General features: G+C 43.3%; 1 protein-coding gene across 1 annotated transcript in view; it reads right to left on the reverse strand.

Annotated features, from left to right (window-relative positions):
- Positions 1-2,640: 2,640 nt before the first annotated feature.
- LOC129864765 (uncharacterized) overlaps positions 2,641-18,674 on the reverse strand; it is a 30,338-nt gene continuing 14,304 nt past the window's right edge. The window contains exons 3-7 of the mRNA XM_055937060.1: positions 17,008-17,295; positions 15,459-15,644; positions 12,302-13,687; positions 4,127-4,133; positions 2,641-3,260 (exon numbers count right to left, since the gene is read on the reverse strand). Coding sequence (XP_055793035.1) covers positions 2,641-3,260; positions 4,127-4,133; positions 12,302-13,687; positions 15,459-15,644; positions 17,008-17,295 — 2,487 coding nt within the window. The remainder of the gene's footprint in view (positions 3,261-4,126; positions 4,134-12,301; positions 13,688-15,458; positions 15,645-17,007; positions 17,296-18,674) is intronic.

Raw genomic sequence — 18,674 nt, forward strand, 5'->3', positions numbered from 1 at the left:
TCACAGTCCACCCATGCATACCCCATAAGACACGCCACCAGAGGTCTCTTCACAGTCCACCCATGCATACCCCACAAGACACGCCACCAGAGGTCTCTTCACAGTCCACCCATACATACCCCACAAGACACGCCACCAGAGGTCTCTTCACAGTCCACCCATACATACCCCACAAGACACGCCGCCAGAGGTCTCTTCACAGTCCACCCATACATACCCCACAAGACACGCCACCAGAGGTCTCTTCACAGTCCACCCATACATACCCCACAAGACACGCCACCAGAGGTCTCTTCACAGTCCCCAAGTCCAGAACAGACCATGACTACATGGCACTTTATTCCACATCAAGTAACTCATGCAAGCAGTACAATTAGATCCATAATAAATACAAAACAGTCTCAATTAATGTTACTGATTGGCTGGTGAGACTGTTGATGAGGAAGTAGAGAACTGATTGGCTGGTGAGACTGTTGATGAGAAGCCAACATTCTTACCATCATCATCTCTCTCCCCTCTGTTCCGGAGGTAATCCAGAAACCACTTCCTCTTCTCATCTGTCCATTCTGAAATATTTTCAGATGAAGGTCAACTGAACATCTGGGAGGCTAGCAGAGAAAGAGAGAGAGAGAGAGAGAGAGAGAGAGAGAGAGTGTGTGTGAGGGGGTGTGTGTGCTTACTGTAAATGCATTAATTCCGGGGGATTAAAGTGATATCCCATAATACGTCCCCTGATCACCACGGTAACACATCCTGTAATCCAGAACCCCCAAGGTCAGAGGTCAACAGTGATGATGTAATCATCCTTAATCAATCAGCTAATCAATAACCTGATTAAGAGCTGAGCAATCAAAAGGTTGTCACTAATACAATGTTGACAGTGTAATGTTTGTGTTGAATGTGTGTGTATGTGTGTTCTGCAGCGGAGAGCCTCCAGGTTTAAGGGAAGGTATTTATCTCTGTAGTGGAGAGCCTCCAGGTTTAGGGGAAGGTATTTATCTCTGTAGTGGAGAGCCTCCAGGTTTAAGGGAAGGTATTTATCTCTGTAGTGGAGAGCCTCCAGGTTTAGGGGAAGGTATTTATCTCTGTAGTGGAGAGCCTCCAGGTTTAATGGAAGGTATTTATCTCTGTAGTGGAGGGCCTCCAGGTTTAGGGGAAGGTATTTATCTCTGTAGTGGAGAGCCTCCAGGTTTAGGGGAAGGTATTTATCTCTGTAGTGGAGAGCCTCCAGGTTTAGGGGAAGGTATTTATCTCTGTAGTGGAGAGCCTCCAGATTTAGGGGAAGGTATTTATCTCTGTAGTGGAGAGCCTCCAGGTTTAAGGGAAGGTATTTATCTCTGTAGTGGAGAGCCTCCAGGTTTAGGGGAAGGTATTTATCTCTGTAGTGGAGGGCCTCCAGGTTTAGGGGAAGGTATTTATCTCCTGCAGCGGAGAGCCTCCAGGTTTAGGGGAAGGTATTTATCTCCTGCAGCGGAGAGCCTCCTGGTTTAGGGGAAGGTATTTATCTCTGTAGTGGAGAGCCTCCAGGTTTAAGGGAAGGTATTTATCTCTGTAGTGGAGAGCCTCCTGGTTTAAGGGAAGGTATTTATCTCTGTAGTGGAGAGCCTCCAGGTTTAAGGGAAGGTATTTATCTCTGTAGTGGAGGGCCTCCAGGTTTAGGGGAAGGTATTTATCTCTGTAGTGGAGAGCCTCCAGGTTTAAGGGAAGGTATTTATCTCTGTAGTGGAGGGCCTCCAGGTTTAGGGGAAGGTATTTATCTCTGTAGTGAAGAGCCTCCAGGTTTAAGGGAAGGTATTTATCTCCTGCAGCGGAGAGCCTCCAGGTTTAGGGGAAGGTATTTATCTCTGTAGTGGAGGGCCTCCAGGTTTAATGGAAGGTATTTATCTCTGTAGTGGAGGGCCTCCAGGTTTAGGGGAAGGTATTTATCTCTGTAGTGGAGAGCCTCCAGGTTTAGGGGAAGGTATTTATCTCCTGCAGCGGAGAGCCTCCAGGTTTAGGGGAAGGTATTTATCTCTGTAGTGGAGGGCCTCCAGGTTTAGGGGAAGGTATTTATCTCTGTAGTGGAGAGCCTCCAGGTTTAGGGGAAGGTATTTATCTCTGCAGTGGAGAGCCTCCAGGTTTAGGGGAAGGTATTTATCTCTGTAGTGGAGAGCCTCCAGGTTTAGGGGAAGGTATTTATCTCCTGCAGCGGAGAGCCTCCAGGTTTAGGGGAAGGTATTTATCTCTGTAGTGGAGGGCCTCCAGGTTTAATGGAAGGTATTTATCTCTGTAGTGGAGAGCCTCCAGGTTTAAGGGAAGGTATTTATCTCCTGCAGCGGAGAGCCTCCAGGTTTAAGGGAAGGTATTTATCTCCTGCAGCGGAGAGCCTCCAGGTTTAAGGGAAGGTATTTATCTCTGTAGTGGAGAGCCTCCAGGTTTAAGGGAAGGTATTTATCTCTGTAGTGGAGAGCCTCCAGGTTTAGGGGAAGGTATTTATCTCTGTAGTGGAGAGCCTCCAGGTTTAAGGGAAGGTATTTATCTCTGTAGTGGAGAGCCTCCAGGTTTAAGGGAAGGTATTTATCTCTGTAGTGGAGAGCCTCCAGGTTTAGGGGAAGGTATTTATCTCTGTAGTGGAGAGCCTCCAGGTTTAGGGGAAGGTATTTATCTCCTGCAGCGGAGAGCCTCCAGGTTTAAGGGAAGGTATTTATCTCTGTAGTGGAGAGCCTCCAGGTTTAGGGGAAGGTATTTATCTCTGTAGTGGAGAGCCTCCAGGTTTAGGGGAAGGTATTTGTCTCTGTAGTGGAGAGCCTCCTGGTTTAAGGGAAGGTATTTATCTCTGTAGTGGAGAGCCTCCAGGTTTAATGGAAGGTATTTATCTCTGTAGTGGAGGGCCTCCAGGTTTAGGGGAAGGTATTTATCTCTGTAGTGGAGAGCCTCCAGATTTAGGGGAAGGTATTTATCTCTGTAGTGGAGGGCCTCCAGGTTTAAGGGAAGGTATTTATCTCTGTAGTGGAGAGCCTCCAGGTTTAGGGGAAGGTATTTATCTCTGTAGTGGAGAGCCTCCAGGTTTAGGGGAAGGTATTTATCTCTGTAGTGGAGAGCCTCCAGGTTTAGGGGAAGGTATTTATCTCTGTAGTGGAGAGCCTCCAGGTTTAAGGGAAGGTATTTATCTCTGTAGTGGAGAGCCTCCAGGTTTAGGGGAAGGTATTTATCTCTGTAGTGGAGAGCCTCCAGGTTTAGGGGAAGGTATTTATCTTCGATGGGTGGCGAGTTACTTAGCTCTTAACATCAGATCCACCAATAATATCAAGGGCCTAGAAATCCAGGGCTTTAAAACAAAGGTGTCATTGTACGCTGATGACTCCTGTTTTCTTGTAAATCAACAACTTGGATCCCTCCACAGCCTCATGGAGGATCTAGATAATTTACATAACCTCTCTCTATTAATACCTAATTATGAGAAGTGTACTATATTACGTATTGGATCATTAAAAAATATTATTTACATTACTGTGTAGTTTACCAATAAAATGGTCTGACGTTGATGTGGACATACCCAGTATACATATCCCAAAACAAAAGATCTCACTACAATACATTTGAATAGAAATGATCAAAAATAGATAAGATCTTGCTACCATGGAAAGAAAAATACCTGTCTATTTGTGGAAAAATCACCGTGATTAACGCTTTAGTCATATCACAGTTGACCTATTCGCAACAAGAGTTTGTTGACACCCCCTCGGACAGTTACGTCAGCAAACCAGTCGTGATGGATCAGCAGGGCTCCATGGAAACGAATCCAACGTCAGGAAGCGCGTTCACTAAAAGCTGACGAAGTGTCCAAAAGTTCAGTAACAGTCCGTAGAAACATGTCAAACGATGTATTGGATCAATCTTTAGAATGTTTTTAACATAAATCTTGAATAACGTTCCAACCGGAGAATTACATTAATAATAATAATAAATAGACAAAAGTGGACAATCTTGTTTTACTCCGACAGAGTAAAACTTTCTGAGAAGTAGCCATTTTTTTTGCTTTTTATACCTAGGCTTACCAATATTCCTATTCACATGAAAGCGTAATTTAGGACAGGCACTCAAAGCCAGCCCGATTGCCGTAGCTTGGGTCCTTATTCCAGCATACCTGGAAGCTGCAGAGACAGAAAGGAACAGAAACTGTCAGAGCGCTCATCTAAAATATTGATAAGTACAATAAACATCACTTAAATTAAACATGAAAGCTTGTCTGCACATTCCTTATACCAAACTGTTACTGAAGGGAAGTAAGAATAATGTGTGTAATGTATGAACTGAGATCGCTAAGTTAACTTGTGTGTAGACCCACATTGCTAACGTAGTTGAAAATGAGGCAGGGAGGGGAGACGAGTGTATGTATGGGTGTATTAGCTTACCAAATGCTGCCCGCGGCCAGTGACGGACTTCTCCGTCACAACCTCGGTAGAAAAGCACTATAAAAATCTGCTCAATTATTTCATCTTGATAAGATAAGTATTCAACGCCCTGAGTTAATACATGTTAGAATCACTTGGTCAATACTTTGTACAAGCACCTTTGGCAGTGATTACACCTGTGTCTTTCTGGGTAAGTCTCTAAGAGGTTTCCACACCTGGATTGTACAATATTTGCAAATCATTTTTTTAATCTTCAAGTTCTGTCAATTCGGTTGTAGATCATTGCTAGACAGGCATTAAGTCTTGCAATAGATTGTCAAGCTGTAGCTAGGCCACTCAAAAACATTCAATGCAATGTCATCTTGGTAAGCAACTGAAATGTATATTTGGCATTGTTTTAGATTATTGTCCTGCTGAAATGTGGAAGTGTCTGTTGGAATTCAGACTGAACCAGGTTTTCCTCGCTGGTGCACAACATCTAATATTAAGGAAATCTCTAGGTTTTGCTCGTCTGAGGTAGAGTATCTCATGATAAGCTGTAAACCACACTATCTACCAAGAGAGTTTTCATCTGTATTTTTCGTAGCTGTCGCTTGTTAACTGCCCTTGACCAGCACAAAAACACCCTGTGGCTTTCTGCATTAGCATCGAATAGTCAGGAACCAATATAATCAGGAAGTTAGGAAAGCAAAGGATAGCTTTTTCAAACAGAAATGTGCATCCTGTAGCACAAACTACAAAACGTTTTGGAACACTGTAAAGTCCATGGAGAATAAGAGCACCTCCTCCCAGCTGCCCACTGTACTGAGGCTAGGAAACACTGTCACCACCGACAAATCTACGATAATCGAGAATTTCAATAAGCATTTTTCTACGGCTGGCCATGCTTTCCACCTGGCTACCCCTACCCCGATCAACAGCACTGCACCCCCCACAGCAACTTGCCCAAACCTTCCCCATTTCTCCTTCTCCCAAATCCAGTCAGCTGATGTTCTGAAAGAGCTGCAAAATCTGGACACTTACAAATCAGCCGGGCTAAACAATCTGGATCCTCTCTAAAATTATCTGCTGAAATTGTTGCAACCCCTATTACTAGCCTGTTCAACCTGTCTTTCGTATCGTCTGAAATCCCCAAAGATTGGAAAGCTGCTGTGGTCATCCCCCTCTTCAAAGGAGAGACACTCTAGATCCAAAAGGTTAAGACCTATATCTTTCCTACCCTGCCTTTCTAAGGTCTTTGAAATCGAAGTTAACAAACAGATCACCAAACATTTCGAATCCCATCGTACCTTCTCCGCTATGCAATCTGGTTTCCGAGCTGGTCATGGGTGCACCTCAGCCACGCTCAAGGTCCTAAATGATATCATAACCGCCATCGATAAGAGACATTACTGTGCAGCCGTCTTCATCGACCTGACCAAGGCTTTCGACTCTGTCAATCACCACATTCTTATCGGCAGACTCAACAGCCTTGGTTTCTCAAATGACTGCCTCGTCTGGTTCACCAACTACTTCTCAGATAGAGTTCAGTGTGTCAAATCGGAGGGCCTGTTGTCCGGACCTCTGGCAGTCTCTATGGGGGTGCCACAGGGTTCAATTCTCGGGCTGACTCTTTTCTCTGTATATATCAATGATGTCGCTCTTGTGGCTGGTGATTCTCTGATTCACCTCTACACAGACGACACCATTCTGTATACTTCTGGCCATTCTTGGGACACTCTGTTAACTAACCTCCAGACGAGCTTCAATGTCATACAACTCTCCTTCCGTGGCTTCCAACTGCTCTTAAACGCAACTAAAACTAAATGCATGCTCTTCAACCAATTGCTGCCCGCCCGTATACTACAGCAGGTATACTTCACTGGTCAGCCCCAAAGCCAATTCCTCCTTTGGCCGCCTTTCCTTCCAGTTCTCTGTTGACAATGACTGGAATGAATTGCAAAAATCTCTGAAGCTGGAGACTCATATCTCCCTCACTAACTTTAAGCATCAGCTGTCAGAGCAGCTCACAGATCATTGCACCTGTACATAGCCCATCTGTAAACAGCCCATCCACCTACCACATCCCCATATTGCTATTATTATAATAATTTTTTGCTCCTTTGCACCCCAGTATCTCTACTTGCACATTCATCTTCTGCACATCTATCACTCCAGTGTTAATGGTAAATTGTAATTATTTCGCCACTATGGCCAATTTATTGCCTTACCTCCCTAATCTGACTACATTTGCACACACTGTATATAGACTTTTCTATTGTGTTATTGACTGTGCATTTGTTTATTCCATGTGTAACTCTGTGTTGTTGTTTGTGTCGCACTGCTTTGCTTTATCTTGGCCAGGTCGCAGTTGTAAATGAGAACTTGTTCTCAACTAGTCTACCTGGTTAAATAAAGGTGATCTGGCCTACCTGGTTAAATAAAGGTGATCTGGCCTACCTGGTTAAATAAAGGTGATCTGGTCTACCTGGTTAAATAAAGGTGATCTGGTCTACCTGGTTAAATAAAGGTGATCTGGTCTACCTGGTTAAATAAAGGTGATCTGGTCTACCTGGTTAAATAAAGGTGATCTGGTCTACCTGGTTAAATAAAGGTGATCTGGTCTACCTGGTTAAATAAAGGTGATCTGGTCTACCTGGTTAAATAAAGGTGATCTGGTCTACCTGGTTAAATAAAGGTGATCTGGTCTACCTGGTTAAATAAAGGTGATCTGGCCTACCTGGTTAAATAAAGGTGATCTGGCCTACCTGGTTAAATAAAGGTGATCTGGTCTACCTGGTTAAATAAAGGTGATCTGGCCTACCTGGTTAAATAAAGGTGATCTGGTCTACCTGGTTAAATAAAGGTGATCTGGCCTACCTGGTTAAATAAAGGTGATCTGGTCTACCTGGTTAAATAAAGGTGATCTGGCCTACCTGGTACCTGGTTAAATAAAGGTGATCTAGTCTACCTGGTTAAATACAGGTGATCTGGTCTACCTGGTTAAATAAAGGTGATCTGGTCTACCTGGTTAAATAAAGGTGATCTGGTCTACCTGGTTAAATAAAGGTGATCTGGTCTACCTGGTTAAATAAAGGTGATCTGGTCTACCTGGTTAAATAAAGGTGATCTAGCCTACCTGGTTAAATAAAGGTGATCTGGTCTACCTGGTTAAATAAAGGTGATCTGGCCTACCTGGTTAAATAAAGGTGATCTGGTCTACCTGGTTAAATAAAGGTGATCTAGCTTACCTGGTTAAATAAAGGTGATCTGGTCTACCTGGGTAAATAAAGGTGATCTGGTCTACCTGGTTAAATAAAGGTGATCTGGCCTACCTGGTTAAATAAAGGTGATCTGGCCTACCTGGTTAAATAAAGGTGATCTGGTCTACCTGGTTAAATAAAGGTGATCTGGCCTACCTGGTTAAATAAAGGTGATCTGGTCTACCTGGTTAAATAAAGGTGATCTGGCCTACCTGGTTAAATAAAGGTGATCTGGTCTACCTAGTTAAATAAAGGTGATCTGGTCTACCTGGTTAATTAAAGGTGATCTGGCCTACCTGGTTAAATAAAGGTGATCTGGTCTACCTGGTTAAATAAAGGTGATCTGGTCTACCTGGTTAAATAAAGGTGATCTGGTCTACCTGGTTAAATACAGGTGATCTGGTCTACCTGGTTAAATAAAGGTGATCTGGTCTACCTGGTTAAATAAAGGTGATCTGGTCTACCTGGTTAAATAAAGGTGATCTGGCCTACCTGGTTAAATAAAGGTGATCTGGCCTACCTGGTTAAATAAAGGTGATCTGGCCTACCTGGTTAAATAAAGGTGATCTGGTCTACCTAGTTAAATAAAGGTGATCTGGTCTACCTGGTTAATTAAAGGTGATCTGGCCTACCTGGTTAAATAAAGGTGATCTGGTCTACCTGGTTAAATAAAGGTGATCTGGTCTACCTGGTTAAATAAAGGTGATCTGGTCTACCTGGTTAAATACAGGTGATCTGGTCTACCTGGTTAAATACAGGTGATCTGGTCTACCTGGTTAAATAAAGGTGATCTGGTCTACCTGGTTAAATAAAGGTGATCTGGTCTACCTGGTTAAATAAAGGTGATCTGGTCTACCTGGTTAAATAAAGGTGATCTAGCCTACCTGGTTAAATAAAGGTGATCTGGTCTACCTGGTTTAAATAAAGGTGATCTGGTCTACCTGGTTAAATAAAGGTGATCTGGTCTACCTGGTTAAATAAAGGTGATCTGGCCTACCTGGTTAAATAAAGGTGATCTGGTCTACCTAGTTAAATAAAGGTGATCTGGTCTACCTGGTTAATTAAAGGTGATCTGGTCTACCTGGTTAAATAAAGGTAATCTGGTCTACCTGGTTAAATACAGGTGATCTGGTCTACCTGGTTAAATAAAGGTGATCTGGTCTACCTGGTTAAATACAGGTGATCTGGTCTACCTGGTTAAATACAGGTGATCTGGTCTACCTGGTTAAATAAAGGTGATCTGGTCTACCTGGTTAAATACAGGTGATCTGGTCTACCTGGTTAAATACAGGTGATCTGGTCTACCTGGTTAAATAAAGGTGATCTGGCCTACCTGGTTAAATAAAGGTGATCTGGTCTACCTGGTTAAATAAAGGTGATCTAGCTTACCTGGTTAAATAAAGGTGATCTGGTCTACCTGGGTAAATAAAGGTGATCTGGTCTACCTGGTTAAATAAAGGTGATCTGGCCTACCTGGTTAAATAAAGGTGATCTGGCCTACCTGGTTAAATAAAGGTGATCTGGTCTACCTGGTTAAATAAAGGTGATCTGGCCTACCTGGTTAAATAAAGGTGATCTGGTCTACCTGGTTAAATAAAGGTGATCTGGCCTACCTGGTTAAATAAAGGTGATCTGGTCTACCTAGTTAAATAAAGGTGATCTGGTCTACCTGGTTAATTAAAGGTGATCTGGCCTACCTGGTTAAATAAAGGTGATCTGGTCTACCTGGTTAAATAAAGGTGATCTGGTCTACCTGGTTAAATAAAGGTGATCTGGTCTACCTGGTTAAATACAGGTGATCTGGTCTACCTGGTTAAATAAAGGTGATCTGGTCTACCTGGTTAAATAAAGGTGATCTGGTCTACCTGGTTAAATAAAGGTGATCTGGCCTACCTGGTTAAATAAAGGTGATCTGGCCTACCTGGTTAAATAAAGGTGATCTGGCCTACCTGGTTAAATAAAGGTGATCTGGTCTACCTGGTTAAATAAAGGTGATCTGGTCTACCTGGTTAAATAAAGGTGATCTGGCCTACCTGGTTAAATAAAGGTGATCTGGTCTACCTGGTTAAATAAAGGTGATCTGGCCTACCTGGTTAAATAAAGGTGATCTGGTCTACCTGGTTAAATAAAGGTGATCTGGCCTACCTGGTTAAATAAAGGTGATCTGGTCTACCTGGTTTAAATAAAGGTGATCTGGTCTACCTGGTTAAATAAAGGTGATCTGGTCTACCTGGTTAAATAAAGGTGATCTGGCCTACCTGGTTAAATAAAGGTGATCTGGTCTACCTAGTTAAATAAAGGTGATCTGGTCTACCTGGTTAATTAAAGGTGATCTGGTCTACCTGGTTAAATAAAGGTAATCTGGTCTACCTGGTTAAATACAGGTGATCTGGTCTACCTGGTTAAATAAAGGTGATCTGGTCTACCTGGTTAAATACAGGTGATCTGGTCTACCTGGTTAAATACAGGTGATCTGGTCTACCTGGTTAAATAAAGGTGATCTGGTCTACCTGGTTAAATAAAGGTGATCTGGCCTACCTGGTTAAATAAAGGTGATCTGGTCTACCTAGTTAAATAAAGGTGATCTGGTCTACCTGGTTAATTAAAGGTGATCTGGTCTACCTGGTTAAATAAAGGTAATCTGGTCTACCTGGTTAAATACAGGTGATCTGGTCTACCTGGTTAAATAAAGGTGATCTGGTCTACCTGGTTAAATACAGGTGATCTGGTCTACCTGGTTAAATACAGGTGATCTGGTCTACCTGGTTAAATAAAGGTGATCTGGTCTACCTGGTTAAATAAAGGTGATCTGGTCTACCTGGTTAAATAAAGGTAAATACAGGACACTGACCCAAAACACACCTCCAGGTTGTGTAAGGGCCATTTGACCAAGGATGGTGATGGAGTGCGGCATCAGAAACACACTACACACACATACTCCACAGAACACACTACTGCTGGAGGTCATTTTGCAGGGCTCTGGCAGTGCACCTCCTTGCACAAAGGCGGAGGTAGCGGTCCTGCTGCTGGGTTGTTGCCCTCCTACGGCCTCCTCCACGTCTCCTGATGTACTGGCCTGTCTCCTGGTAGCGCCTCCATGCTCTGGACACTACGCTGACAGACACAGCAAACCTTTTTGCCACAGCTCGCATTGATGTGCCATCCTGGATGAGCTGCACTACCTGAGCCACTTGTGTGGGTTGTAGACTCCGTCTCATGCTACCACTAGAGTGAGAGCACCGCCAGCATTCAAAAGTGACCAAAACATCAGCCAGGAAGCATAGGAACTGAGAAGTGGTCTGTGGTCACCACCTGCAGAACCATTCCTTTTTTGGGGGTGTCTTGCTAATTGCCCATAATTTCCACCTTTTGTCTATTCCATTTGCACAGCAGCATGTGACATTTATTGTCAATCAGTGTTGCTTCCTAAGTGGACAGTTTGATTTCACAGAAGTGTGATTGACTTGGAGTTACATTGTGTTGTTTAAGTGTTCCCTTTATTTTTTTGAGCAGTGTATATATATATAGGTCTTGAACAAGTTTTTGTGACATAGATGTTTATTATTTACATAAAGCATAACAGGTTGTGTTAACATATTTAAACCAAACACTATTTAAGAATATAGAGTGGTTACATGCCAACAGGTCCCAGGTCATTGATAAAGGCCGAGATTCAAACCTGGCGCCAAAGATCTGTGCTATAGATTAAAGCCAAGGTAAAGGTCACTCTACACTGGGACAGAGCTGACAGGATGGTAAAGGTCACTCTACACTGGGACAGAGCTGACAGGAAGGTAAAGGTCACTCTACACTGGGACAGAGCTGACAGGAAGGTAAAGGTCACTCTACACTGGGACAGAGCTGACAGGAAGGTAAAGGTCACTCTACACTGGGACAGCCATGTCACTTGGGATGATGTCAAATCAATCAATCAAATGTATTTTTGCAAGCTCATTTTACATCATCAGTTTATCACAAAGTGCTTCATAGATACCCAGCCTAAAACCCAAAGAACAAGCAGTGCAGAGGCAGAAGAAGAGTAGTTATGAAAAGCTTCCTACAAAGCAGGAACCTAGGAAGAAACCTAGAGAGGATTTGGTGTGATGACATCCTTCAGGTGTGCCTCTCAGGTGGGGGGTTGCACCAAGGCATGTTGGGTAAGAGAGACCACCAGTCTCCCCCTCCGTTCCCCCTCTCCTCCCTCCTCTCTCCCCCAGGCATCTCCCATCCTCCCACCACCCATTCCTTCTCCTGCCCCTCTCTCTCCCTCCCTCTCGTCCCCTCTACGCTCTCCTCCCTCAGAACCAAACTGTATCGCTTCTTAGCCTCTCTCCCTCCTCCTCCTCCTCCCTTCCTCCCTCCTTCCTCTGTCTGCCAGCTCTCCTCTACATCCCTCAGTCCCTCTATCTTCTCCTCCCTACTGTACTCTCTGTAGAGACTCTTCCTATACACACCCTTCCTCTCCACCCCTCCCACTATTCCTCCCTCACTTTCTTCTCCTCCTCCCTCCCTCCTGTTTTTTAGTGACATCCCCACAGCTGTCCCTTCTATTGCCGAGTCCAATATCTCAATCACACTCTCTCCCTCCTCCATGTCTGCCTCCTCCCCCTCTCTTTCTGCCTCCTCTCTAGAGATGAATAGAACAGAGCGATAGATGGCATGCACCCCCCCTCCTCCACCCCCTCCTCCTAGAGGCAGGGATATGGCTTTGACTCCCCCGTTCTCCCCATTGACCTCCCCCTTGTCTCCCCCCTCGTGGCATTTGAACCTGAGCAGCCTGACTCCCCTCCCTCCCCCACCTCTCCCCCTGTTCAGTAGAGGCCTGTAGACAGTCCTATACATCCTCCATAGCCATAGGCCGCTCACACACACCCACCCCCCAGACAGAACACACAACAACACACACCCTGCAAACAGCCACCAGCAGAACACAGCTCTGCCTCCCGCCGCGCTACCACCCCCCCGTCCCAGCCGATCCCCCCAGGGACCTGAACCTCCAACCTGTCTGACTGTGGTCACTGGGGCGGTCAGGGTCTGGGATCTAGGTGGTTGGGGTTGAGTTGGGGTCCTAGGTGGTGGGGGTTGAGTTGGGGTCCTAGGTGGTGGGGGTTGAGTTGGGGTCCTAGGTGGCTGAGTTGGGGTCCTAGGTGGTTGAGTTGGGGTCCTAGGGGGTTGAGTTGGGGTTCTAGGGGGTTGAGTTGGGGTTCTAGGGGGTTGAGTTGGGGTTCTAGGGGGTTGAGTTGGGGTTCTAGGGGGTTGAGTTGGGGCTCTAGGTGTGACGGTTGTGGTCATGGTAGGGTGTGGTGAGAGTCTGGTAAATCCTCTATAGAGACCATGATGCTCCCAGCTGTTCCCTCCCCCAACCCTCCCCTCCTCTGTCCCCTCCCTGCTCTCCTCCCACTCCACCAGGATGGTCACTATCTCCCACCAAGACCATGTGACTGACTCGTTCACCAGGAGGGGCAGGTGAGTGGGGTCGGTAGGGTGTAGATGAGGGGTGGTGGGTTTCAGGGTAGCTGTGGTGGTAGTAGTGGGTACCACAGTAGTAGTAGTGGTAGCAGGAGTAGTGGGTACACCAGTAGTAGTAGCAGTAGTAGTAGTAGCAGGAGTAGTGGTAGTAGAAGTAGTGGGTACCACAGTAGGAGTAGTAGTGGTAGTAGGAGTAGTAGTGGTAGTAGGAGTAGTAGTGGTAGTAGGAGTAGTAGTAGTAGTAGGAGTAGTAGTGGTAGTAGGAGTAGTAGTAGTAGTAGGAGTAGTAGTGGTGGGGAAGGTAGTAGGAACTGTGTTTGTGGCTCCTGTGGTGGTAGTTCTGGTAGTAGTGGTGGTGGGGGGTAGTGTCGGGGTAAGTTGAGGTTCAGAGTCTCCAGGGGGGCCATCGGGTTCAGCAACAGGTGAGCAGTACTCCTCATCCTCCAGCCCCACGATTGGTCGGCCGGCCAGGGAGGGAGGCGTGGCACAGGTAACACTCTCTTCGTCCGGGGTGATGATTATTCCATCCCTCGTGTACACGTTGAAGCCCTGATCATCCAGGTGTTTCTTCAGGTAACCCACCTTCAAATACAATACAACTTTATTAACCCACCTTCAAAAACAATACAACTTTATTAACCCACCTTCAAAAACAATACAACTTTATTAACCCACCTTCAAAACCAATACAACTTTATTAACCCACATATCTTACATATCCACATATCTTCTAGACTAGAGAACGTACATTACAGGGTTGAAGACTAGAATAGAAAACATCCTTACAGGGTTCTAGACTAGAATAGAAAACATACATTAAAAGGTTCTAGACTAGAATAGAAAACATACCTTAAAAGGTTCTAGACTAGACTAGAGAACATCTTACAGGGTTGTAGACTAGAATAGAGAACACACTGTACAGGGATCTTGACTAGAGAATGTACATTACAGGGTTCTAGACTAGAATAGAGAACATACCTTACAGGGTTCTTGACTAGAATAGAAAACATACCTTAAAAGGTTCTAGACTAGACTAGAGAACATACCTTACAGGGTTCTAGACTAGAAAAGAAAACATACCTTAAAGGTTCTAGACTAGACTAGAGAATGTACATTCTAGACTAGAATAGAGAACACACCTTAAAAGGTTCTAGACTAGACTAGAGAATGTACATTACAGGATTCAAGACAAGAATAGAGAACATACCTTACAGGGTTCTAGACTAGAATAGAGAACACACCTTACAGGGTTCTAGACTAGAATAGAGAACACACCTTACAGGGTTCTAGAATAGAATATAAAACATACCTTGAAAGGTTCTAGACTAGACTAGAGAACATACCTTACAAGGTTCTAGACTAGGCTAGAGAACATACCTTACAGGGTTCTAGACTAGAGAACTTACCTTACAGGGCTCTAGACTAGGCTAGAGAACGTACCTTACAGGGCTCTAGTGACTAGCGAACATGCCTTACAGTGTTCTAGATTAGAGATTTTACACTTTAGATGGTTCTTGACTACAGAACATACCTTACAGGGTTCTAGACTAGACCAACAAACATACATTACAGGGTTCTAGACTAGAACAGAGAACATACCTTATATGGTTCTAGACTAGAGAATTAACTTTACAGGGTTCTAGACTAGAAAAGAGAACATACCTAATAGGGTTCTAGACTAAAGAATTAACTTTACAGGGTTTTAGACTAGAGAATGTACCTTACAGGCTTCTTGACTAGAGAACATACCTTACAGGGTTCTAGACTATAGAACGTACCTTACAGGGTTCTAGACTAGATAACATACCTTACAGGGTTCTAGACTAGAGAATATACCTTACAGGGTTCTAGAGACGAGATAATGTGCCTTAAATGGTTCTACAGCACGTACTTTACATGGTTCTAGACTAGAGAACATACCTTACAAGGTTCTAGACTAGAGAACATAATATATGTTATGTGTTGTTGTTTGTGTCGCACTGCTTTGCTTTATCTTGGCCAGGTCGCAGTTGTAAATGAGAACTTGTTCTCAACTAGCCTACCTGGTTAAATAAAGGTGAAATAAAAATAAATGCTAAATTAAATGTGGGTTTCTAGACTAGACTAGATAATGTACTTTACAGGGTTCTAGACTAGAGAGCATACCTTACAGAGTTCTAGACTAGAGAACATACCTTACAGGGTTCTAGACTAGAGAACATACCGTACAGGATTATAAACTAGAGAACATACCTTACAGGGTTATAGACTAGAGAACATACCTTACAGGGTTCTAGACTAGAGAACATACCTTTCAGGGTTCTAGACTAGAGAACATACCTTACAAGGTTATAGACTAGACTAGAGAATGTACCTTACAGAAGCAGGCCCAGGGGTTCTGCGACAGGTAGGTGTAGGGAACGTCAGGTTTGGCAGAGAACCACTGGTCAGGCATGGTTCTGATGCGGTTCTGCTCTAGAACCAGGGTTTCGATGGCCGGGAGGGAGTGAAACATCAGAGGGGGCAGAACAGAGATACGGTTCTGAGAAAGTTCCAGGATCTAGAACAAACAACAACAGGGGTGTTAATTGACTTACTAGCTGACTGACTAACTAACTAACTGACAAACTAACTGACTGACTAGCTAACTGACTATCCTACTAGCTGCCTGACTAGCTAACTAGCTGACTAACAAACTGACTAGCTAACTGACTAACTGACTGACTAGCTAGCTAACTAACTAACTGACTAACTTCCTGACTAACTGACTAGCTAAATAACTAACTGACTGACAAGCTAACTAACTAGCTAACTTACTGACTGACTAGCTAACTGACTGACTAGATAACTAACTAGCTGCCTGAATAGCTAACTAGCTAACTAACTGACTGACTAGCTAACTAATTAACTAGCTGCCTGCCTAGCTAACTATCTGACTGACTAGCTAACTAACTAACTAGCTGCCTGCCTAGCTAACTATCTGACTAAGTAACTGACTAGCTAACTAACTAACTAACTTACTGACTAACTGACTAGCTAAATAACTAACTGACTGTGTAAGAAATTGTAATAGATACTGGAAACTAGTAATAACAACATTTCAACATAAGCCATCTTTTATACATAAATACACATACTCCTCATTTCTCTTGGACATATGCTGGACTCATTAAGACACCAACTACAGACACACATAATTCCCCTCCCCCATGATAACCACAGACACACACAACTCAGGGTTGGAGCTCAAAACAAAGAACTATCTCAGGAACCAATGGAACGTTGACACCAGGCCTGTTCAGGACTACCCAAGACCCAGATCGACCAATCGGAAGGCCAGACTTCCAGATCAACCTAATTTGCTTGTTGTCTATATAAAACTGTACTACTGCTTAAACTACCTCTTTCCGGACGATTCCATACGAGTCAGACAGAAAGAGCCTTGCTGCAAGATTTTACTAAGATGTCTTTACATGAGATTAAACGTCCTTATTACAAAATGATCCACCTCGTCCTATTGTCTCCTCTTGTTCTCCTGTCTCCAGTAAACGTTTTATCAACAACTGACAAGCTAACTAACTAGCTAACGTACTGACTAGCTAACTGACTGACTAGATAACTAACTAGCTAGTTAACTAACTAACGGACTATATAACTGACTGACTAGCTAACTAACTAACTCGATAGCTAAATAGATAGCTAACTAGATAACTAACTGACTAGATAACTAACTAGCTAGCTAACTTACTGACTAGCTAGCTAACTAACTGATTAGCTAACTAACTAACTAACTAACTGGCTGACTAGCTAACTGACTGACTAGCTAACAAAAAATGGAATGACTAGCTAACTAACTAGCTAATCAGGTAACCAAACAATTAACCATTAAACAAATCAACTAATTAACTAAGTGGCGTACTGACCTGTAGCAGCCTGAGCCCAGAGAAGGACAGGTCGTCTAGTGTCTCCAGGACGTTCTGGTCCAAATAGAGTTCTAGCAGGCCCGGCGTGGCTCTGAAGGAGTGAGGGGGCAGGGTTCTAATGCGGTTCCCTACCAGGCGTAGAACCCCCAGGGTGGGGAGAACCGGGCCGGAGGACAGGGGAACCTCTGGAACTGCGTTGTGGCTCAGATCTATCTCATAGAGCTCTGGGAAGTGACTATAGGAGGACCAGGTTAGACTGGAGAACTGGTTCTGGGCGAAGATCAGTACCTAGAACACAGGAGAGATGATGATAATGTAGTATAGTACAGTAGAGGAGAGGTTTTCTTATATATTTTAACCTTTATTTTAACAGGGAAGACATATTTAGACCTAGGTCTCTTACAAATATGCCCTGTAAATACAATATAAATATGCCCTGTAAATACAATATAAATATGCCCTGTAAATACAATATAAATATGCCCTGTGTATACAATATAAATATGCCCTGTATATACAATATAAATATGCCCTGTAAATACAATATAAATATGCCCTGTATATACAATATAAATATGACCTGTATATACAATATAAATATGCCCTGTAAATACAATATAAATATGCCCTGTATATACAATATAAATAAGCCCTGTAAATACAATATAAATACGCCCTGTATATACAATATAAATATGCCCTGTATATACAATATAAATATGCCCTGTAAATACAATATAAATATGCCCTGTATATACAATATAAATATGCCCTGTATATACAATATAAATATGCCCTGTAAATACAATATAAATATGCCCTGTATATACAATATAAATATGACCTGTATATACAATATAAATATGCCCTGTATATACAATATAAATATGCCCTGTATATACAATATAAATATGCCCTGTAAATACAATATAAATATGCCCTGTATATACAATGTACAGTAGTGCAAAAAATTATTTAGTCAGCCACAAATTGTGCAAGTTCTCCCACTTAGAAAGATGAGAGAGGCCTGTAATTTTCATCATAGGTACACTTCAACTATGACAGACAAAATGCGAGAAAAAAATCCAGAAAATCACATTGTAGGATTTTTTATTTATTTATTTGCAAATTATGGTGGAAAATAAGTATTATAAATAAATAAACAAAGAAAAAAACAATCAGTTGAATCAAACGGCAGCCTTTTTCTCCGGTGCCATTGTTACAAATATACACATTATACCCCCCCAAAAATATATACACATTAAAATACATGTGTAAATATTTGTATGAACATAACAAGATTCAACAACTGAGACATAAACTGAACAAGTTCCACAGACATGTGACTAACAGAAATGGAATAATGTGTCCCTGAACAAAAGGGGGGGGGTCAAAATCAAAAGTAACAGTCTGTATCTGGTGTGGCCACCAGCTGCATTAAGTACTGCAGTACATCTCCTCCTCATGGACTGCACCAGATTTGCCAGTTCTTGCTGTGAGATGTTACCCCACTCTTCCACCAAGGCACCTGCAAGTTCCCGGACATTTCTGGGGGGAATGGCCCTAACCCCCGCCCTCCGATCCAACAGGTTCCAGATGTGCTCAATGGAATTGAGATCCGGGCTCTTCGCTGGCCATGGCAGAACACTGACATTCCTGTCTTGCAG

The sequence above is a fragment of the Salvelinus fontinalis genome, chromosome 11, assembly GCF_029448725.1.
Source record: "Salvelinus fontinalis isolate EN_2023a chromosome 11, ASM2944872v1, whole genome shotgun sequence".
In the NCBI taxonomy this organism is placed as follows: domain Eukaryota; kingdom Metazoa; phylum Chordata; class Actinopteri; order Salmoniformes; family Salmonidae; genus Salvelinus; species Salvelinus fontinalis.